This window comes from Panthera pardus, unplaced genomic scaffold, assembly GCF_024362965.1.
Source record: "Panthera pardus isolate Hobbes unplaced genomic scaffold, ASM2436296v1 HiC_scaffold_25, whole genome shotgun sequence".
NCBI classification, from domain to species: Eukaryota; Metazoa; Chordata; class Mammalia; order Carnivora; family Felidae; genus Panthera; species Panthera pardus.
The window spans coordinates 234,788-258,044 of record NW_026526821.1 but is presented as its reverse complement, the minus strand read 5'-3'; the positions used below and the strand labels follow the sequence as shown (position 1 = coordinate 258,044).

Sequence of the window (23,257 nt, the reverse complement as noted above, 5' to 3'; positions counted from 1 at the left end):
GGCAGCCCGTGCAGGGTCCGTGTCCCTGGTCAACAACATCTAAAGCATGATGCCGTGGAGCACAACTTCCCTGCTCCGAGATCACGTCCACCTTCAACCCTCAGCGGCTTGGCCGCCTACGTGGTGTCCCACGGGCCCCAAAGCTTAGGTTCACGAGGACAACCTTGACTCACCTTGAGACAAACAGAGGAGACGCACCCCCACTCTGCGCTTTCTGTGTGGGACGCACATGTGGGTGCACACACACCCTGACTCCTCCAGGTCTGCAGGGTCTGCAACCACACTCTCCTGTCATCCAGCACATGGCCCGCCCAGCATGCTTTCCTAGGGGCAGCTTCCTCCTCCTTCCTCCAGTGCAGTGGGAAGTTCATATTGGCATAATGTTCCCTTTGATATCACTCCTATTCATATTACTCAAAAACAGTTCCCTTTGCCTCGAAGGACCCAAAGAAATTTGACCAGTGTGCCCCCTTGCCCAAACTCCATCATCCTCTAGGAATGAAAACCTTATGACAGTAACTTTCATTTCTTGAGAATCTACTGTGCTGGGTCTTTGTGTCATTTGGGATGTCTTCAGTTGTCTGTTATGGAGATTGCTATGTAAACCAGCTCCACAACATGAGAATGTACGGGTTCACGGTTCACTTTGTGGGACAGAACTTACATGGGGTCTGTTCCAACTCTGCGTTTCTCTGCGGAGGCCCAGAAAAGAGGTGAAGGGTTTGCCCAGGTGCAGGTGTGGGAGTTGGCAGCCTACTCAAGAGGAGTAGGGGTGGGTGGGCCGGGGGCCCGCTGTGGCCTCCTCTCAGGTGTGGGCACGGCAGGCGGCTCCTGTCCACGTCTGCTTTCCCCGATCTGCAGCCATCGGCCCCTCTGTTGGCACAGCTGGATCCTTCTTGTCCTGCAGACCTTTGCTCCAATGTCCCTTCCGTGTCCCCCAAGCAAGAGTAGTCACCGCCTCGAGTTACTGTGCATCACACAGCGTTTTCATTTCTTCTTCACCGGTTAGCCCTTCCTTGCTGGGTCCCTGCATGGTGGAGCGCGGACCTGCACTGTCCTTTGTCCTCACCTGCAGCTGTCCTTTGACCGACCCCTCCCCAATATCTTCAGGCCCTGCGTCTCTCTCCTGCCTCGCACGCGCCTCGAGGTCAGTCTGCTGTCGGTCGGAAAGTCTTCCGGCGGAGACTGTGCCTGGGCCCACCAGCCTCGCCGTCGCCCCTTTAAGCGCCAGGCGGGGGCGCACGCGCAGTCGGGCCGTTGCGCGCACAGGCGCGGTGGGGCGGCTGATGTTTACGGCGGCAGAGGTCGGGGCAGCGCAGCCGGGCCGCGGACGGGCGAGGGGCGCCCGAGGAGCTGCTGGTCGCGGCCCAGGCGGCCTGATCTCGCGGGCCGGCCGAGCCCGGAGGTAGAGCCGCCGCCACCGCCGCCGCCCTTGGCCCGGCCTGCGGCCTGCGGCGGGCGGCGGCGTCTCCCCCCGGCCCCTCCCTCCTCTCTGTCTCCCCTCCTGGCTCCCGGCCCCGAGCGCCTGGACCCCTCCTCCGGGTGGCGTCCCTCTCCGCTCCGGCGTTCTCCTATCCTCTCCCCGCCTCCCCGGCCGTCTTCCCTTCCTGTCTCCCCTCTCCCCGCTCCTCCGGCGACTCCCCCCCGCCCCTCCGCGGGGTGTCTCCTCCTCCCCCCAACCAGCGTTCCCCTCCCCGGGGTTCCCCCTCCCACATCTCTTCCTCCATCCCCCAACCCGACCCGGCACCTCCCCTCCAAGGAGCCCAGGTCCCTTCATTCCCCTGCTCCGCTGCCCGGGCGGGTGGGCGGGTGGGGGGGGGGGGTTGTCTCGGGGTGAGCCTTGCGGTTCGCCCTCCAGCGTTCCAGGGCTTCCCGGAGGTCTCCCACTGCCCGTTGCTGGCGCGCTTGGATTTGCTTGACTCTACAGACGTGCAATCTAATCTGTCCCTAGTTTACTAAGCAGCAAGCGCTTGTAGTTCTAAGGCAAGTCAAGGTTTATCAGGGTTTAAAACAGATTCTACCTTGGAGCTTTTCAGAAGGTGATCGTCTAGGGGCGTCTGGCTGGCTCAGTCAGTTGAGCATGGGTGTAGAGATTACTTAAAATTAAATCTTTAAAAAGAAAAAAAAAGGAGGTGATAGTCTGTGACATGGTTGGTTGGCCTTTCCAAGCCTTGGGGATGCTAGAATTGGCACAGAGCCCTGGGACTTCAAGGCATCTGAAGAAGGTCTGTAGCTGGGGAGGGAGAACTTGCTTGGGGTGCCCGAGTTTTGTTTTCTTCCATGGGATGTGCCTCTCAGGTGGATGTTTGCTCGAGTGTTGTCCTCAAAAAAGCTATCTACATCTCTGTCTTTCCCCTTTGTTCGTCACAAACCTGTAATGGTTTTCTTCTTTCTTTTTTGGCAGAGGGGTGGCTGAAGTAAACAACTCTGTTTTGGGTGTTGAGTAGACCGTCCTTCAAGAATTAGTGAAGTCAGGTTCCTATAAACAACTCCCAACTTGTGGCTCTGCTTGGGTGAAGTAGAGCCTTACAGGTGGAATGAGAGGGGACCTCTGAGGTGATGGGGTCAGTGCCTTGACCTCTTGGACCCCCCTCAGCTGTACCTAGCCTGGGATGTCTCTGGGGGTGAGAGGCTCTCCAGGTTCTGAGAACAGTGCAGTACTTGGAATCTAGTTGTTAGAAAGCTTTTCTGTGTGTTCAGTAGAAATGATCTCCATCTGATGTGTTCTGCCCCAGTTGTTATCGGTCCGTGAATATTGTATATGTGGCAGCCTTTCAAGTATTTGAAGAAAATCCCTCTGTATGTATTCCTTTCGAGAGTTTTAGTTTTCAAGATGAGAAATCTGTGTTTCTTTCATTATTCCGCCAACAGGAGGTGTGGTTTTAGGTCTGTTTTCTGCTGGTCTCAGCCTATTAATAACCAACGCAGTTGGACTGGCCCTTGTGGTTATTACGATTGTAAGACACCTTTCAGTAATAACCATCAGGAAACTTTGAAAAAAACAAAGGTTTATTACTTACAGAGCCTGGAAATTTTGTAGCATACCTGGGGCCGCACAGTGAAGTGGGAGGCTGTGAAGAGAGAGATTGAGGGAGCACAGGCCTGGGTTCTGCTTTTATTGGAGTCGAGGGTGAGGGCCTAGGGGTTTCTGAGGCTTGATCTTTATTGGGGAGTTTACAACCAAACTTAAAGCCTGGGAAGAGAAAAGATAAGTGGCCCAAAAGGTCTCATCAAAATCAACTAAGAGCTGATCTCAAATAGAGGATACTCTGGGAGGAGGTGTCCTGGTTCTACCTCATTGAGTGGCAGGAGGCAAAATGTTTATTCCTCACCAATCTAAACTTAGGCACTGGCATTACGGACAAGAAAAACCTCTCACGGCTTACACTGCAGGGTCCTTTTCCTTCGCTCATTTTGCGTATGACATTACCGTGTCCATATTTCCCTTAAGAAGGGATATTCAGGTTGGAACACGACTCTCCATGTGTAGTCTGACAGACCCAGTGTAGACTGGAATCCTGAGCCCCCATCACAGCTGTGCAGCTGTGTTGACCCAGCTATAGCCTCCTTGGTTGTCAGTCACGAGACCTTCCCATGCCTGCTGCTGCTTGAACCATCTTCCTCGCTGTCCACAGGCAGTTGATTTTGGAAGGAGCACTAGGAGAGTAAGGTTGTCCTGTTGGCCATTTACCCCAGAGTAGTGAATTACGTTGAGAATTGCAAGTCACCTGGGTGGTCAGTAATAAGCAGTGATTGTATCCAGTGTGAGGGAGGCAGGTTAGCAATATCTAACCCCATATAGATGGTCCCATGCATCCTGCCGGTGACAACAGGTAGGGTTACCCCATAGTTTTTAGTCTGTCATCTGGGGCAAAGATTCAATGTGTTTTGTGTTAAAGAATGTTTCTCCCTTGAGAAGTTTTAAAAGCCGCTTTGGGTGTGGGGTGACAAACGTAGGCCTTTGGCTAGACAGTCCTGAGTTTGAATTCTGGCCTTCTTCTCACACACGGGTGTGTGATCATGAGCAAAGTAGCTGCTCAATTTGCCTCATCATGTTGTGAAACCAAAAGGAGCTCCAGTGGCTGGCAGGTGGTACCTGTAAAAAGTTGTAGCTCTTTTTAGTAAAAGGCTAGCTTTTGCATACTTTCAAAGTGAGGAGAAGTTGAAAATAAATGATAGATTACTTAGTGGGAAATAAAATATACCCAATATATAGTTTTTGCTTTCTGGAGATAGAATGATGATACTGAGGTAGAATGATAGAACATTGTATGCAGGGTTAGAGTCACCGTGGAGTATATGTGGTTTCCAGGCCTTTTCCTAAATAGACCTTTAAGCAGCAAATGCAACTCCACTTTTAAGCAGTGACCCAAATTTTCAGATGACTGCCCCAGACTAGAGGTGTAGACTGTCGCCTCAGCACTAAGTGGCTTATCCAAGATTAAGCATGACCTCATTAGCACTCTCCCTGCAGCTGACTTTGCTGGCTGTGGACCCTAACCCTAACAGTGGCTCTGAAACGAGTTGAAATGGGGTGAAAGTCTAGTAATTGGACCACCCCAGTGCTTTGGAAAGTATGACCTTCAGCTCTAAAATCTTGATGAAGACGAATGATCCCAACCATAAATGGAAGAGCGTTTGTGCTAAGCCCCATGTTTTACATATTTTGTGTGTGTGTTGTGAGAAGCGGACGATTCGTTGTGTGGTCACTTGTTTTTATTCCTGGAAAACCTCTCCCGGCGCGGTCGCCAGCAGTGTGCGTGTGCGTGTGCGTGGAGTCTCTACTGCTGATGGTTGTCGTTCTGCTGTTAGAAATGCAGACGACTGGGGGGGTGGCGGGAGGTGAGGATAAACCTTGTGATCATAAATTATGATATAGTATCAGGAAGTTGTCCTGATGCGGAGAATGATGTGGAGAATGTGTCTTCGCGAAGTCTGGTGGTTTCTGTTTTTCCCAACAGTTTTATGTCAGATGTTTTGTAAAACGTTACCATTTTATGTGACGTAAAGTCATTCTTTTCAAAATAGTTACGTGGAGTAAGTATAAAATTGGAGAAGATATTTTTTGTGGTTGGGAAAAGTAAGACCTCCTCAGCTGGGAGAATGTTATCCCTGAATTAGATGGAGGAACATGGTATGTAGGGGGTCACGCTTTTGTCTTCTTGAAGGCAGCTGGGAGGAAAGTAAGCAGCGGACCTTCTGTTGGTCCGAGGTGGAGAGGTTGCCGAGCATCCACTGCCAGAGGGGGTGTGGGACTTCTAGTGGCAGCTGTAGCCTGGAAACAGATTTTGTACTTGTTACGATAAAATGTCACCATTCATCCAGTCGGGTGAGAGAGTTTTGTTAGTGGTGTTTTTGCCTGGAATTTGTACATCCAGATATCCGAAAGAACAGACTGAATGGATCGCTTGCCTTGATGTTTCTGTGTATGTGGGGGTGTAGAGTTGTCAGATAAAAATAGGACACCAGTTAAATTTTAATTTCAAATAAGAATGAGTAACTGTAGTATTTGTTGTTCACCTTAATTTCATTCTTTTTTGCTTTTAAAGAATGATTTACCAAAAGTGATCTACAACACTTGAAATATTCAAAGAGAAGCTGATATTAGTGTGATTTTTTTTTTTTTAGACATATCTGTGTTCTTTTGTGTTTATATTCAGTGACTTTGTCTTGTGTCCCTGTTAGGGCAGATCTATATTCAGGATAATTTCAGTCCTAAATAGCTGACTTTGTAGATTGACAATTTGTACTGAAGTATCGAATTCATACTTAAATGATGTTTTTCAGTGGTCAAATATGTTTTAGGTACCTCAGGGTCATTTGGATTCATTGGATATTATGAACTACAAACTTACTTCTGGATGGATACAATGGAATTTCATACATAACTTTTGGTTTGTTTTTAACCTTCTGAATTTGGCATCCTTGGGGTGGGGTGGTGGGTGGGTACCGACAAAATACATTCCACGTGTATTATTTTAGAATGCGAAATTGGTGTGTTATTGGAAACTCTGTTGGGCTTTTACCTGTTCCGTAAACAGCTCTTTGGGAACTTTTTCCGTTGCAGTATTGCCTGAGTGTGGTCTTGACGATGGGAGGTGCTGTGAGTGCTGGTGAGGACAACGATGAACTGATAGACAATTTGAAAGAAGCACAGTACATCCGGACTGAGCTGGTGGAGCAGGCTTTCCGAGCTGTCGACCGCGCAGACTATTATCTGGAAGAATTTAAAGAAAATGCGTATAAAGACCTGGCGTGGAAGCATGGAAACATCCACCTCTCAGCCCCGTGCATCTACTCAGAAGTCATGGAAGCTCTGGACCTGCAGCCAGGCCTCTCCTTCTTGAACCTGGGCAGCGGCACTGGCTACCTCAGCTCCATGGTGGGGCTCATTCTAGGTAAACCTGGAGAGAGTGTGGGGCCTTGTCTCCCGGCACTTGGCCTTCTGAGCACTCCCCCCCCCCCGCTCCCCGGGATTGTTGACGCACAGCCATTGGCCGGGCTGGTGGAGGGAGGCCGTTGAGTTTTCTGCGGGGACCCCTCCTGTTCCCATCCCCTCCCACCTGAAGCTCCGCAGTCCGTTCAGCGCACCCTCCTTCTGGACAGCACAGGACCTAGAGAATTCCAGTGGGACCTTACAGTGATTTCCTGATTAACACAGTCACACAGCCACAAGCCTGCCTTGTCTCTCTGTCTGTAAACTGAGACTAATTAAGTTTAAAGTTCCCTGGAAGTTAAAATTGTTCCAAGCAGTCTTGCTTTGCTTTGTTTTAATGCTAAAAGAGTTAATACCTGTAGGTTTTTCTTTGTAAATAAATTCCAGGGATGGGAAGGACAAGTTATCTTATTTGAAGACATTTTGCCTCTTTCTCCAAACAAGTTGTGAGACTGCACATGGGAATTGGCATTTTTGTTGTTGAAACAACAGGGCTGGCTGACAGTTGAGGGCTCAGGTGTGGGTTTTTTCACTCTGAGTGAGGTGGAATGAGTAGCGGGAGCTAACCTCGCTTTAAAAGATTGCTGTGAAGAGGGGCTGGGGCTGGAGGGTGGCATCTGGACCACAGGCCCCAGGTGCCAGGCGTCGTGACGAGACCCGCTAAGGAATATCAGGAACGTGCCTGTGCGCACACACCTCTTGGTCAAACTGGTGTGAGATTCTTAGTTGGAGATTTCAGGCGAGAGCCATCGCCGTGCAGGCCACAACATTGTTTCTTTGCGGTTGTTACAGACAATCTTAGCAGTAACAGTTGGTATTCACGGGTATGGAATGAAATTTTTGTTTTTTGGTTTTTGTTTTAAATGTTTATTTATTTTTGAGAGCGGAGTGGGGGGAACCGAGGATCCGAAGCAGACTCTGCTGTCATCATGGAGCCTGACGTGGGGCTTGAACTCACAAACTGTGAGATCATGACCTGAGCCGGACTCAGATGCGTAACCAACTGAGCCACCCCGGCACCCCAAGATTTTTGGTATCTTTGTAAGTTTATAGGCTTGGGAATTTGGTGATGTTTTGAGACTGATCATTTGACTTCAGGCTATAGATTGGTATCTTCAAATTTTTAAATGTGGTTTTTTGTTTTTGTTTTTTTCCTTTTTTAATGTTTGTTTATTTTTGAGAGAGCATGTGAGTGGGGCGGGCGGTGGTGAAGCGCTCTGCGTTGACAGCATGAAGTCGTGAACTTTGAGATCGTGACCTGAGCAAGTCTGACCCTTAACTGACCGAGCCACCTAGGCGCCCCTTGTTTTGTTCTTTAAAGCTGAATGATTTTTGCACGCACTTTGTCTTGGATTTAAACTGCTTTGCACAGGACCCCGGGTTATGTGTCATTCTGGTATTATGAAGGGCAGTTCCCTTCAGTGGAGCAGAAAATGGGGGAGCTAAGGATGATACGATATTTGGCGGAGAGGGGGATGGGGTATCATGTTGACTAGGTTAGAAACGCCATTGAAAATAACTAAGAGCCTCAGGAAAAGAGGGCATATGGTAAGCCTGAGGTGACCTGTTGCACTGGACGTTCCCTAGAAGTCATAAAGAAATGGCTTGTGTTCTCTGAGTCCCCCGTTTGCTGGGAATGTAACTAGATGTCGCAGTGGGGAGAGAGAGACCTGAAGGGGGGGGGGAGTTTTGGGGGGCTGTAGAGGACACTGTGTACTGCTTGGATGTATCTGAGGGAGGTGACTGGAGAGTTTCCTTTGCTGCACAGACATCTTGGATCTGCAGGGAGGAGGCTGCGTGCACTGGACCGATACCTCTGTCCCGACGGCACGTGTCCTGGGCCTCTCTCCAGCTCATCCGGCCTTTAGGGTTGCTTCAAGCACATCGCTCGAGAGCTGAAGGCCATGCTGGCCACCCAGTACTTGCAGGTGTGAGGTCTGGAGTCTTTCATCTGACGTTTTTGGCCTCAGCTGCCCTTCCACCTGGCCCTGAACTTTCTGCCCTTTCTGCCGCATTCCTGTCCCACTGACCCAAAAGCGCGGTGTGATTAGGGAGTGCAGTGCCCTCATCAGGGGCCTTGTGGTCTGGGTGTAGTGCCACGCCCTCGGTGTGTCGTCCTGACTGTTGCTCTGTGTCCCCCCTCCCCTCTCAATCGTCTTGTTATTGGGGTGGGTCGGGAGCTATGGATTAACACTGTGTTTGGTGTTAAGCTTCTTGGGAACTATGTCCCCTCTGTGTTACTAGAATGAACTACTTAATAGGTGTTGACAGAGGGGCGGATGAAACTAGGACGACTGGGAAGGTAGAGAAAGGTTTTCTTGGATTCCGGTACAATGCTGCCAGCCTGAGAGCAGTGGGGGTGGAAGTCAGCGACTGGGCAGAGGGTCTTGAAGTTAGATAATTTGGATTTGATGTTGTAAAGAGTGAAAATGCGACTTCTCAAGTAAGGTGTGTTTTAATGAGAGAATGTTTTGGCCGCAGCTGTGTGTATGACAGGTGTTGAGAGAAGAGAGTCGCAGGTAAGTTGTCCAGGTGGAGGAGAGGGAAGCCTTGGCTTGGGATGGCTGTAGTGCCGTCAGGGGACCAGGGAAGCCCAGGTGGCAAAATGTAACGGTACGGGTGTGCGGATGGTTGCTGATTTTCCCGGATTTCTGTTGGATTGTGGTGTTCGGTGCTGCACTGTGACTTCAGTATATCTGCCTAGTGAATAAGGTATTACGTGCGCCGTTGGTTTTCACACGGAGGCTTTTAATAATGGCAGTGTGACTTACCTCTGGTACACAAACGGGTGTGAGGTGTGGGGCTTGGTGAACCTGTACGTAAGTATTCACGTTCCTGCAAGCACAAAGTTCCGAATAGAATCGGCACCCGGTGGCTGTCATGCTGCCCCTCCCCCTCCAGAAAGGAGAGCACTCTTTGGCCCTCCGTGATCCCAGATGAGTGTTGCCCGTTGCTGACCTTCCTATAAATGGATTCCCACAACAGAGACTCCCCTAGCTGTCTGTGTCCGTGGATTTCATCTGGAGGCAGTTCAATACGGAGGCAAAAACTTTATCGTTAAGTGGGCGTCCACCTTTTCTTACAGCTTTATTTCCAATTACTGACAATTTTCCTTTGGTATAAAAAAAATGTTTCATTGTGACTTGGTTATAGTTTTATTTTAATGATGATCAAAACCTATTTGTGAGGATTATTAAAATTTTCATGTCTGAGTAGGGCGACCTCTTACGGCAAATAGGCCTGTGTCCAGTTTCATTTGGAAATACATTTTTCTTCTTCAATTCATTAGTGAGATCTTGAATTCCTGGTTGCAGATCTTGTTGTTTTTTTTGTTTTTGTTTTTGTTTTTTTTACATCTTCAAATGATTGAGAGCAGGGAGGCCCAGGCTTTGGAAAGGTGTGGAGTTAGTAATGTCAAAGAAACGAGTATTTACAACGTGGCGAGCATAGTCTACCCTGCATATTTAAAGATTAGCTTTTTGATTTAGGTCCAATAATGTGGCAAGACCTCAAAACCTTGCAAATTTCTTCATGTAATTATACGTGCTGAATCTGGTGCATTGCAATTGAAAAAATAGAAATAAAGAGTAAGAATTTTTGCCCTAGTTCTAAAAGTTTTCTTATTCTGAAACCTTTTAGGTCCTTTTGGTGTGAACCACGGGGTTGAACTCCATTCAGATGTAATAGAATATGCAAAGCAGAAGCTGGACTTCTTCATTCGAACCAGTGACAGCTTTGACAAGTAAGATCAGATACTAACTAGCCTTGGGTTGGTGTGTGAATTACAATTTAAACTTTTGATTCGTTGACAGAAACGAGTTTATTAGTGTTCGGATACCAGCAAATGTGATTCAACTTTGGCAGGAGAATCAGGGGTATATGTATAGCTGTTCTAATTATTTTTTGTTTAAAAAAATTTTTTTTCTTTTAACGTTTATTCAGTTTTGAGAGACAGAGTGTGAGCAGGGGAGGGGCAGAGAGAGAGGGAGACACAGAATCTGAAGCAGGCTCCAGGCTCTGAGCTGTCAGCACAGAGCCCGACGTGGGGTTTGACTCAAACCGTGAGATCATGACCTGAGCCGAAGTCCGGCTCTTAACTGACTGAGCCACTCAGGCACCCCCTGTTCTAGTTGTTTTGTAAATATTTTGTGGTTTTGAGGGCTTTAGGTTTTTTTTTTTTTTTTTTTTTTTTTTTTTAACTATGATACCAGGGCAAGACTGATTTTTCACCAACATAATAAGAGAAAGGAAATAGAATATTCATTTTGCTCAATTTTTGTGTTTCTGACACAGATAACGTTTTCATCTAATAGTTTCTAGAACAGAATTGTTGCATTTGTCTTTAAGTAGTATATATAATTACCTCTTGCCATTTTTAAATAAGGCATTAAAGTTCTTATTTTAGAGTTTACCATTTTTAGAAACACCAAATGTATTTTTCTTTCATTTTACTCGTTTTTAGTAGATCCTAAATAAGGTAGTCTATAAAAACGGAACAAAGACTGTGATGAATGGAGGTTGGATGATTTAAGCTTGGATCGTGCTTATGGCATTCACTTCCATAATATTTTGTTTGGAATTTCTTGGATTCTGTTAATTAAGAGTATAATTCTTTTTGGAAGTCTGTCTTCTAGCTTCTGGCTCTGTGAATTGCATTACCTCACTCTAGGGTTGTTCAATGAAAAACTAATCCGTGGTTAACATAGATTTACTCTGTAGACTTGTAATGTGATCAGTTCAGTTACAGAAAACATTTTTTGCTTCTAGATTTGACTTCTGTGAACCTTCCTTTGTTATTGGCAATTGCCTGGAGATTTCTCCAGATTGTTCTCAGTACGATCGTGTGTACTGTGGGGCTGGTGTGCAGAAAGAGCATGAAGAATACATGAAGAGTCTTCTCAAAGTAGGGGGCATCCTTGTCATGCCACTGGAGGAGAAGGTCAGATCCCTTTCATAACTGACGTGTTTAACTATGGGCCAAGTTCTGTTCCGGGAAGTTTACATACATTTTTCCTTGTATCCCTCAACAATTCCATCCATTTCACAGATGAGGACCCAGGCAGGGACAGGGCATAAAAGCAGCCTAGCTGGGGCCAGGGCAGACCCAGGAAGGCACCCTGGAGCCTGCACTGTAAGCCCTGCGCTCACATCCCTCTGCCTCCTCCTGTTTTCCTTCCTCTCTCCCACCTCCCTTCCCTCCTCCACAGTTATTCTAGTATGCTTATTCTGTTGTTAGGCTCACACATAAAAATTACTTCCGTAATTCTGATTGTTAGTCTGATTGTTTGGTTCTGTGACAGTGAGCATTCTACAGGAGTCTCTTCCTTAGTATGAACCTTGTCTAAGTCTGCTATTTGGTCATGTTTCTGTGTGCTGTGGATATTGTGCTGCACTGAGGCAAACAGATTGTAAGAAATGAGCAAGATTAATCAAACTTGAGTTGGTCCTAAGGAAGAATGTCTCCATCACAAAGAAGTAGGAAAAATGGAAATGATAAAAATGGGAGATCGTGCATTTTTGTGTGATTTTCTGCAATTTTAAAATGTTAGCATTTATTTTGTTTAAAAAGTAATCATTCATTGTAGAAAATCCAGAAGATATGATAATTAAGAAAAACTGCTTACAATCCCACCCCAAGTGCTGTTAGTGTAGGATTCAGTAATTCCTGAAATTACGATCAAGTAATTCTTAGTGTTTTCGGATGGTCAGCTGGTGTTCAGATTTTCCTGATTATCTCAGAATTTATTTGAATGGTTTATTTGAATAGGGTTTAATTTGATTATATCTTTTTTTTTAATTTTGTCAGTTTTATTAAGGTTCAATTCACATAGAATAAAACTGAACAATTTTAACTGTATAATCCATTGAATTTTGACAAGTGACGACAGAGGTAGCATACAACGCAAACAACATATAGAACATTTTCTGTTGCTCCCCCAAATTCCCTCTTGCCCTCCTTTTTTTATTGAGATGTAATTGATGTATTAGTTTCACGTGTGCAGCATCATCATTCAACAAGACAATTATGTTTTCATACTGTGCGTTTGTAAGATATATTTGAATGTGCTCCAGATCCGTTTATCAGCTTTGGGCCACGTACAGAGCGTTGTGTTCTCCAGCAGAGCAGTTCAAACAGCAGAGTTCCCAGACCTGTGGTATCAGTAACTTTTCTGGAGGCAAAAATCAACTTACAATGCTGATGGAATTTGTGAGAAACATTTGATTTGTGTCTTGCATTTGGTTGATATCTTGCTCTCTCCTTTTTAAAGATTTTAGTTTTACGTAATCTCTGCACCCGACATGGGGCTTGAACTCACAACCCTGAGATCAAGAGTCGCATGCTTCACCGGCTGAGCCAGCCAGGCACCCCTGGTTGATATATGTCTAAAGTGTTTCTTATCTATAACTTTTTTTTTTTTTTTTTTTTTAACTTTATCCTTGCATTTGTCTTATAGAGTTTCCTACAGCCTGGATTTGGAGATTACATATCTCTGTGGTGGTATCTTACATATTTCTTCTCTTCTCTGTGTTCGCTGTAAATTGCTAATTGGATCCAAAGACTTGCTTAGTTTGCAGTTTGACTCAACTTTTGGTGGGGAGGGAGGGTGCGAGAATACTTACCAGGTATTACAGTGTATGTCCATATACACTCACATCATACCCGATGCCAGCAGTGCAAATGTGGTCCTGATCCACTATTTCGTTAAGGGATACAGGATGGTAAATTCTGCTCCCATCATTTCTCATCATTTAGTACCTCGAATACTTTTTTCTTTCTTTTTTTTTTTTTTTTTATTATTTTTTAATGTTTGTTTATTTTTGAGATAGAGCGTGAACGGGGGAGGGGCAGAGAGAGGGAGACACAGAATCCGAACAGGCTCCAGGCTCCGAGCCCTCCGCACAGAGCCCAATGCGGGACTCAAACTCACGAGCTGTGAGATCATGACCCAAGCCGAAGTCGGACCCTCGACCGACTGAGCCACCCAGGCGCCCCACTTTTTTCTTTTTAATTTTCATTCTAATATAGTTAACGTAACAGTGTTACATTAGTTTCAGGTGTATGATACAGTGATTCAGTGGTTCATACGTCACCCAGTGCTCCCTGAGATAAGTGTACTCTTCATCCCTTTCACCGGTTTCCTCCGTCCCCCACCCACTTCCCCTCTGGAGACCATGAGTTTGTTCTCGAACAGCCTGTTTTATATCCTCCCCACCCCCTTCCTTGTTGATTTGTTTCGTCTCTTAAATTCCAGATATGAGCGAAATCATGGTATTTGTCTTTCTCTGACTTGGCCAGATCTCATTCTTCTTCATGGTTGAGTAATGTCATTTGCAAATACTATCTTCTCCCATTCAGTAGGTTGTCTTTTAGTTTTGTTGGTTGTTTCCTTCCGTGTGCAGAAGCTTTTTGTTTCCATGTAGTGCCAACAGTTTATTTTTGCTTTTGTTTCCCTTGTCTCAGGACATGTATCTAGAAAGAAGTTGCTGTGGCCCACATCAGAGACGTTACCATCTGTGCTCTCTTCTAGGATTTTTATGGTTTCAGGTCTCGTGTTTAACTCCTTAATCCATTTTGTGTCTTTGTGTCACCTTCAGTTACTTTCATCAGTGTTTTATAGTTTTCAGAGTACAAGCCTTTCACTACCTTGGTTAAGTTTATTCCTAGATATTTCATTATTTTTGGTGCAATTATAAATGGGATCATTTTCTTAATTTCTCTTTCTGCTTCATTGTTATTAGTTTTTAGAAATGCGGCGAATTTCTGTACATTGATTTTGTATCCTGCAACTTCATAGTACCTGGAATACTTAAGGAGAAACACCCTCATCATTTATTTGGTTACCCTAGGCACACTGTGGAGGGAGAGGCTGATACATTCTGATTCTTGACTTTTGTTTACTAGTTTCCTCAATAATCTGGTTCTCCAGCATCTGCTGAAGGTGGTGACTGGTAAGATTTTATTTGGTTTTTAGTGTCGGTGTGAATTAATGGATATAAACGTACTTAATATCTTACTCGTGCCACCATTCTCAGTGAAGCTTAACATGTCCTGTCTTGGCCCGTGGGGACCTCTCCAGCTTGGCTCCTGGGCTTGGATACAATTTCAGTAGTCTGTGATAGTTTGTTACTTTCTGGTAAGAAAAGATGTTCCACACCCACTTTGTACACATATGTATATTTCTTACAACAAAGTTGGAGCTAGCCATTTCTGAGGATCTCTGTTAATTTTAAGTTCAGTGGGAATTGGTGTTTAGAGAACACAGGTGGGGCCTTTGTGGGAATCTTTGATGCTGGGCGAGTTTTTCGGTGGAACTCTGGAGCTAGGAAGTTCTCTCACACACACACACACACACACACACACACACACAATCTGATGTTTTTTGTTGGTTTGGTTTTTTTGGACATAAAATACACCATGGATTTATATTGGTACTTCCATCTTGAAGTCAGGGTGAGAGGGTTTTTCTGACTTCTTCGGTCTGCCATGCTTGAAAGTCCCAGTCCTCGACTACGCGGCTCCTTGTTTATCCACAGCATCGGCACCAAGAATTTGATTTCTGAAACTGGGTCAAGATGTGGGCGGGGGCTTGGGGGGTGGGGAGCTTCTTTGGCCCTTATATTACACTAGGGATGTAGAAATTAACATGTTTTAAAGTCACTGGAAATAATGCTTTCCTGTGAGGTTATACCATCAGCCTGACTCACAGCTCATTTGTTTTCAGTTTTTAGGGATTGCCGTTTTAGGTTTTGTAACTTGGTAAAACATTTATAAGATTCCAAAGTTTAAGTAATGAATACTCACAGAATTTTTTTCCCCTCTGTGTTCCCTCTACTTCACCTGTAGGTAACCATTTTGTTTGTTTTTAGTTTATGTGTTTATGCAAAAACTATATAAGCAAACACAATTTTTCATACGTGAAGATATGCACACTTTTTTTCCATCCCTATCCAGACATATGAAATGGGAGTTGATAGTTTGTAAGTTTTATACATCATTTATTGTTCATTTTAGGTATTTGGTGCTCAATATAAGTACAAATTCTTTTTTGTCCTTATTTTGTTCATTTCAAAATGTTTCTTGGTGGCGTATGAGAATGTGATTTTTTGATGGCCAGTTCGGTTCTTTCTAGCTTCTTGCTGTTTCCAAGCAGTGCCGCTGTGACGAGGCTGTGCATATCCATGTTTGTGGATGTTCTTAGTCTTTGTCTATACCCATTATACCCATGACCTCTTCCGGGTGCTTGATTGGAGACTCTGTGTTTTGACTTTGGCCAGCTGCCTTTCCAGCAGCTTCGCTGTCAGCAGCAGAGGAGAGGAGCCATCCGTCCCCTTGCTGACAGTCCCACCTGCTGTTGCTGTCATTGCTAGTAGATTGTTGTATGTGGCAGGGCTGGATGTCCCCATTTTTGCTCTTCTTTCTCAGAATATTGTTTTAAGTACATCTTTACTTATTTTAGAAATCTTTGTTGCATCACAGAAATACTTCAGACCTTTTATCGGAATTGTGTTACATGTTGAATAATTTGAGGATTATGGACATATTTTCAGTATCTGTCTCCTCGTCTGGAATGTAGAACATGGATTTACAGTTTTCCTGAAGGGTTCACACATTATTGACGGATTATATTTAAATGTTTGGTGTTTAGCATAACTGGAATTTCTCCTTGAAAAAAAGTTTTTGAAGAAGAAGTTTATGCTGGGGTACAGGAATGTGAGCGACCTGTTTACCCAGTACATGGCCACTTAATGCTTTCAGTTCCCAGATTCATGACATAGAATCTTAGTTTTCAGAAGCTTTGCTGGCTTAGATATTTTTAGACAAGAGAGCATATAATCTCAGCATGCCAAAGCTGGGCAAAAATAGTACTGTCACCTGTTTGGGTCGTTAGAAACTGGTTACACAGAACACACAGGAGGGCCACGTGGTCTAATTAGGCTCTTCCTGTGCTTCTAAGACTGCGATTCACTGCAAATCTGTGTGTTTTGGTGGTGATGTCACATAGAAATTTACATAAACACCGTAGTGAGGAGAAGCTCCAACATACCCAAGGTGGCATGGTCCCTTCAAGGAAGTCCTGGCAGAACTGTAACAGTAGCTTTTGTTTTGTGTGTGGTCATGTTGCAAGAAAGTCTTTTTATTGTTTCTGTTCTGGAAACAACAGCCTGGTATCCAGTCTAAACTGAAGCATTATAGGTGGTCATGAGTGTCTGTAATGACTTTGACTTTAGGATGTTCCCCACCCCCCCTCTGCCCTACTTTTGCCCCCAACAGGGACTCTCGCAGACAGCCCTGGGAAGTCATCTCATCTGATTGTCTCTTCTTGTTACCCTTTGACTTCTTTTCTCTAACGTATGTATTTCTTGTTAACAGAAATTCGGTCTAGAAGCTTTGAACATATTCAGGCGAAACATATTTGCAAAGATTTTAATAAGTACTGTGTACTTCCTGCCACATCACATTAGGGGCCCCTGATGTCAGGTTCTTTCATTGTTAGCGTATCTGTGTTTTTTTAGTTTACGTGTAGGAATGATTAAATATAAACTAACAGTAGCCAAATTTTTTGAATATTCTCATTTTCTCTTTGGGATAGTTGACTAAGATAACACGAACTGGTCCTTCTGCTTGGGAAACCAAAAAGATTCTGGCTGTTTCTTTTGCTCCTCTGATCCAGCCCTGTCATTCAGAGACAGGAAAATCAAGACTTGTCCAGTTACGTAAGTACAAAGATCTTCACTTAACCTTTCAGATCTTTTAAAAAATCTCGTTAGAATTTGAAGAGAAAGAAAAATTTTAAGGAGGCTTTTAATATTAAAGAGGATTCTGAAGCCTTACAGTTTTACAAATGGTTTTTTACGTATTGTAAAAATCATGATCTGTTTTTAGCCTGTTTTAGGTTATTTTGGCCTTCTTTTAAATCCACAGGAGTTATTTCTGGTCATGCCATTGGAAGCAGAAGACTCCCACAAAAGGGAGTTAATTCTGCTACGTGGAAAGCTCTTCCAGAGAGAGTGTGTTCCCAGTACCGTCGAGCCAGAGGGCTCTTGCTGAGTCATGGGACCTTGTCCTCCTTGGGCCCACCTCATGGGCACACGTCTCAGCCGGCTGGCTGGTGTGTGGTGGGAGGCTTGCTGAGGAGCATTGACTTGACTAGGCCTGTGCCTGCAACTCCTTCAGGATGTAGACCCAGAAGGAGCAAACATCGGGGCTGGCGTTCATCCAAATACTGTTTTCTAGTTTAAACAAATTTACATAGCAGTGAGAATTGCAAATGACTTATTTAAAATGAAACTATTCAGCATGGTTTCTGCATTCCGATCATTTAGAAAATTCGGAAAATGTACAAAAAGGAAAAATAGTAACCATGATCTTACCACCCAAAGGTAATACATGTGTTGGCAAATTCCTTGCAGGATTTTTTTATTTTTTATTTGTGAGGAATCGTTTATCGAACAGTAATGCTCCGCCTTTGTCTCTGCTAAGTGGAGGTCACATGCCATAGATGCGGTCCTTGAAATGTAACAAACAACAGTAGAATATAGACAGTGCCTGAGAGGGGCCAGGGAGGGTTTGACAGAGGATGGGACCTTTCTTTGTGCTTGGTCTTTCTGGGTGAAAATGAATTCTCTGAAGAGAGAAGAAAGGGAGAAAAAGCATGAGCAGAGGCCGATGTGGCCCACTCCCCGGTGTGGTCTGAGTGAGGGTGTACAGGAGACGCCAGCCCAGTACGTAGGTTAGACCTGAGTTTATCATGTGGGCTGTGGCGAGCCACCAGATAGTAGAACTAAGAGATGTGGGGCATCTGCCTTCTTGATTACCCTTGTGGCCGGCTGCAGGGTGATTTTGTCACATGCAGGCTCTCTGAAAATCCCACCAGGATAAGCTAACATTGCTCACAGTTGGCCGGAGCACTCCCTTCCAGAATGCTACCTGAGTAGCACCAGAGGTGAGGGCATAGTTGGAGTATCTACGGGACCCGGGGTGGGGGTGGGGGGGGGGCAGGGGCGGGGTGTTGAAGACAAGTCTCTTGGTGTGAGGGCTTGATCCGATCTGGGTAAGAGTTGTGGTGACACGGGGGCGTCTGGGTGGCTCAGTCGGTTAAGTGTTCGACTTTGGCGCAAGTCATGATCTCACGGTCCGTGAGTTCGAGCCCCGCGTCGGGCTCTGTGCTGACAGCTCGGAGCCTGGAGCCTGCAGCCTGCTTCCGATTCTGTGTCTCTCTCTGCCCCTCCCCTGCTCATATTCTGTCTGTCTCTCTCTCACAAAATAAGTAAACAGTAAAACAATTCAAAAAAAGTTGTGCCAACATGGAGGGCACCCTGAGATGCCAGCTTTGAGGCTAGCGCTTCAGAGCAAATGCTGGATGACGGGTGATCACGTGATGCTTAGGGTTCCTGAAGCGAACAACCCAGTTGTTTGTAACTGCCTCTTGCGGGCTGGAGTTTTCTGGACTCATAAAGTTGTGTCGAGGGAGACCGTGGCCTCTAGAGTGGAAGGGACTCAGGGGCAGGCACACAGGGCCTTTCCGAGGAAGGATGTGGAGCCTGAGGTGTCCGGCATCTGTTGTAGATGTGGGTCTGTGGGAGGCTTGGGACCCCAGTCAGGACTGGAGCAGAGCCCTAGGAGCCGTTGCCCAGTCTTTGTTACTCGAAGCCACAGAATGGATGCCGAAACAGAGATCGATAGGCACACGGAGAGGGGGAAGTGGTGGGAATCAGGGAACACCACTGGCCTGGGTGGAGGAGGGAGCTCACAGGAGAGGCTTGGGCCTAGTTAGTTCCCTGCAAGTGGGCGCCTCGGGGGGGGGGGGGGGGCGGGGAGCCAGGGAAGCCAGAATGTGAGTCCTGGAGGTCTGGTGACCTGTGAAGGAGTCCGTTCAGCAGACTGAGTGGCAACAGCCCGTGAAGAGGGAAGGGAAGGGAAGGAAAGGCAGGACGCGCTGAACGGAAGGTCGTGATTTCGGTGTTGCGGAGTGGGGCAAGTGCTGGAGCCTGTCCCGGACGAGAGAGGGGACAGTTGAGCAGGAGAGGAAGCCTGGTGTGGACAAAGGGGAGAAGGTGCTGAGAGCCTCCAGCAAGAGCACTTTCCAGGGCTCCTGTGGAACAGTGAGCCTCGCATGGAATTGTGTGCAGGCCTCTCTGATTTGGGTGATAAATGTTACAGACAATCTAAGAGCCCCCTAGATTGTAGGGGGCCATCTCTTTTGGCAGAAGCTAGGTACTGGAGGGAAAAAAGTGACGCTGCCTTTCAGTATAATGTACTTAAACACACAGCCCCTCATTCCTCTCCCTTTGAGAAAAAAGCTCTCCTGTTGCCATGTGCGTACTGCCTGCGTTAAATTGAGCATTAAATTGAGCCTGCGTTAATCACCAGATTCTGTTTTTCCTCAGTATGCTTTGGAGTTTTTGTACTTACTAAAAACGTTTGGATTTGCTGTTCTCTGCTTAAATCAAAAAAGAGGAACTAATACTCAATTTGTAAAGTACTGTGAAAATATTAAGATAGACAAAAGAATTCTGGAGCCCTACATCCTCTGTGTTTCCACTGGATGAGCTAGAACCCACGAATGAATACGTAAATAGAATAATGAACCTGGCTGTCCAGGAAGCAAAACACCGTAGCCCAGGGTTTTCCCTTGCTTCTGACTGAATAGCCAAACAATCTCGATCTTGCTTCTGTAAGTTCAGGGTCGATGTATTTGAAAATATCTTTTGAGAAGGACCACATGCATGCACACTAGAGCACTAACTAATTGACTTTGCCGGGAACGCTCTCTCGTGCCTGTTCTGTGAATACGCCAGTGAATGACAGTGACGTGAAGACTTCCCAGGGTTAGGGCTCTGTGCTGTCCCGGTCACTCTCAGACAAGGTTGACACGTCTCCTCCTTTGCTCCGCAGCGCCGCTGGCCGTGCGGAGCCTCCAGGACCTGGCTCGCATCGCCATCCGGGGCACCATTAAAAAGGTCATTCGTCAGGAAACGGTGAGCAGCAGCGGAAACGGACTAAAGAACACTCCGGGGGTGAAACGAAGGAGAGTGCGCCGCCGTCGAATGGAAACGATCGTCTTTTTGGACAAAGAGGTTTTTGCCAGTCGGATTTCCAGCCCCTCTGACGACAACAGCTGCGAGGACTTGGAAGAGGAGTCGCGGGAGGAGGACAGAGCCCCCCCGCCCGAAGCCAAGCCAGCCCCACCGGTGAACTTCCTACGGGAGAAGGTCCTGAGCCTCCCTCTGCCAGACCCCCTGAAATACTACTTGCTCTATTACAGGGAGAAGTAAGTCTGTGGGAACAGGGCACCGAGGCAGAGCTGATGCTGTGCCTGCTGTCCCCGAGGGGTCGCCCGGGCCCGTGCTGTGGGGAAGGAAAGTGCTCTCCTCTCGACCTTCCTGTCTTTAGTTCGTTCTTGGTTTTCCTGTAGAATCTCCATTCAGTGGTATCATTTCGGTAAACATAATCTGATAAACATAAAGCGCATAGGAGAAGGTTTTCTCAGAAGGGAGAGCATCTCTTGAGAAGGGTGTTTGCTTTTTGTTCTGATGAAACTCCGACGTCTGCCTGCAGAGACCGCTTTGGTGACCGTCTCCCACTCAAGGTAACCTACGAAGACTGAAGTTGAAAGGAACCTGTGTTGCTTAGAAAAAGTGAAAGTGCAAGTTTGCAAGTGTGTAAATCTTTTCTGGGTGTGACGCACCTGTGTCCACGTTAGCACTTTATGGTGTCAGCCTCGTAATTACTGGCGCTGAGCTCCCCTAACCCTTTTAGTTCTCTGGATGGGGGGAACGTTATTGAAAAGCGCTCCCTTATTTTAAATAAATGTAATTAGATTGGATGTGGGTTGTCCATTGTAGTTTTAAAAGAGAGAACTTTGTGATGGGGGAGGAGGAATAAAAGTATCAAACTGCCAGATGTCTTTCTGGGATTCCAAAATGATTCAAGGGATATCTTCCTGACGCCTTTTCTTACCTTTAGAAGAACCAGTGTCAGATAATCCCTTAAAGAAAATACTCGAGAATGAAACGAGCGTTGTGCGCAGTGAGCTGCCTTACTTTCACTCCAACGCTGGGGATGACCGTTGACGCAACCTTGAGTATGTTCATGGGTGTCTAGGGCACGGATGTGCTCGGTCCTCAAAACAGGTGGGAAGCATCAAGGCTGCAGGAAATACATTGCAGACAACGTCACAACAACCTGTGCTGTGTTTTCTTTTTTCCTTCAGTTGGCTACTTTTCTGTAATCACATTAATGATTAACAGATTTTATCTTTTATAATTCTGGAGAAGAAGATGTGTTCGTTTTCTCATTTTTCTTAATAACAAATGTATGTATCTTAGTAGCTCCATTGCATTAGAATAACAGTCTAACCCCAGGGGCTTGTGGGTTCTACCTTCTCTAGGCCCTTTGTGTTGACAGGTTTCTGTGTTTACCAAGTTCCAAAACATTGGTTCTTTTCAAACTTGCTTTTTGTGCCCAAAGAAGAAAACAGTGGTATCAAATGTTAACAATAGACCCAAACTCAGAGTGCTGCTGTGGGATCAATCATCCAGATTTTATGACTGATTTTATCCGGTGTTGCTGAGCTTGAGTGTGTCTTTGTGGTTTCACCAGCTGAACTGAGTTCTGCTTATTTATTTATTTATTTATTTATTCTTAAACTTCTCTTCTTTTTTAAGTAATTTAATCATTTTCTACAGGATACTGTGTGCACGCAGAGCTGGGAAAATATGTCTGTTGCCCTAGATCTGGAAATGTAATTTTTTATAAAGACAGTGACTTCACAGTTGTTCTCAACCTGGCTTCTAACGGAAGGCTGGGCATCGCTGTCTCAGAAGCGCCCAGTTTACGTTTACTTGAGGACTTGACATCACTTAGTGGTGCGCACATCTGTGCCGACATCACGCTGACCGGAGTGTACTGATCTCTGCGATCCACGGACATTCGGAGCATAAGGTCAAATGCATATTTGTGAAATCTGTCACACTGGGTGGCTTGACTAAGTTCTTTTCCTATAATTGTACATGGGTTTTATTTATTTTTTAAATCACATTTGCCTTCACGCTAGACTGTAAAGCCTCTTCACCGTGCATAAGACATGTTTTTCCCTACGTAGGTTAGACCTTTGCTAACATTTGTGTTCGTATTTACATGTTGTCTGTTTGCGATACTTAAACCAGAATTTGGTTAAAAATATATATATAGATGTAATATATGTGAAATAGTTTGGTGTTTATCTTATACACGTAGAGAAGAATTGTAAATGGGTTTTCCCGGGCCGAAGTGCCCCTCCCCAGGGTCCAGGATGATGCACTGCTGTCTGTTCCCCGACAGATGGATTATGTATAGTCTGTGTGGCCTGTAACCTCTGTATTGTAAACCACGTTCTAGACAGCTGTGGACTTTTATGTTCTGAGGAGTATGTATTTCTGTGTGTGATTTGTGTCTTGAAAGTAGTAAAGCCACAGACACGTACACAGCAAATGTCAAATTTATAAATATCAAGGATGCGGTGTAAAAATCAACTGTGTATGTAAGAATGCTTTTGCCAGTCTGGACCTTTCAGGGAATTAATGCCAGAAGTTTGAAACCAAGATTTTCATGAGCAGATACACATTGGGTAAATACAAAGGCTATCAATAAACCTCGTTCAGGCACTTCAGCCTTCTTGGCATGGCTTGTGTTTCCTGTGTGGGATTGAAATTCTTGACTACATGTTTTCCAAAAATCTTTAAAAATAAACCTTTTCTTTATTAGAATCATGTGTTTTCTTTCACTGTTGTGTTATGGCTTCATTCTGTACCATGGTAGTACACTTGGGGAAGACGTGA

General features: G+C 45.6%; 1 protein-coding gene across 3 annotated transcripts; it reads left to right on the top strand.

Annotated features, from left to right (window-relative positions):
* The first annotated feature begins 1,257 nt into the window (after positions 1–1,257).
* Positions 1,258–23,185, top strand: PCMTD2 (protein-L-isoaspartate (D-aspartate) O-methyltransferase domain containing 2). 3 transcript variants are annotated; one of them, XR_008417653.1, is made up of 7 exons: positions 1,258–1,405; positions 6,068–6,398; positions 10,076–10,178; positions 11,204–11,375; positions 17,029–17,152; positions 18,292–18,381; positions 20,334–20,443. XR_008417653.1 is itself a non-coding variant. In XM_019426209.2 (7 exons), exons 3-7 carry the CDS (start codon positions 6,092–6,094, stop codon positions 20,711–20,713), a joined length of 1,086 nt encoding a protein of 361 aa, XP_019281754.1. In that variant the 5' UTR covers positions 1,259–1,405; positions 5,806–5,894; positions 6,068–6,091; the 3' UTR covers positions 20,714–23,185. The 3 variants fall into 3 exon arrangements, 2 of the variants coding, with proteins under 2 accessions (XP_019281754.1, XP_019281753.1); XM_019426209.2 differs by lacking the exon at positions 18,292–18,381 and adding an exon at positions 5,806–5,894 and having other exon boundaries at positions 1,259–1,405; positions 20,334–23,185; XM_019426208.2 differs by lacking the exon at positions 18,292–18,381 and having other exon boundaries at positions 1,260–1,405; positions 20,334–23,185.
* Positions 23,186–23,257: the final 72 nt, after the last annotated feature.

What these genes read in the sequence shown, in the direction of transcription:
- PCMTD2 (XM_019426209.2), top strand. Translation starts at nt 6,092, where the DNA reads ATGGGAGGTGCTGTGAGTGCTGGTGAGGACAACGATGAACTGATAGAC. An exon ending in CATGGTGGGGCTCATTCTAG is followed by an intron (nt 6,399 to 10,075) that starts GTAAACCTGGAG and finishes GAAACCTTTTAG; the next exon opens with GTCCTTTTGGTGTGAACCAC. An exon ending in ATCAAGACTTGTCCAGTTAC is followed by an intron (nt 17,153 to 20,333) that starts GTAAGTACAAAG and finishes TTTGCTCCGCAG; the next exon opens with CGCCGCTGGCCGTGCGGAGC.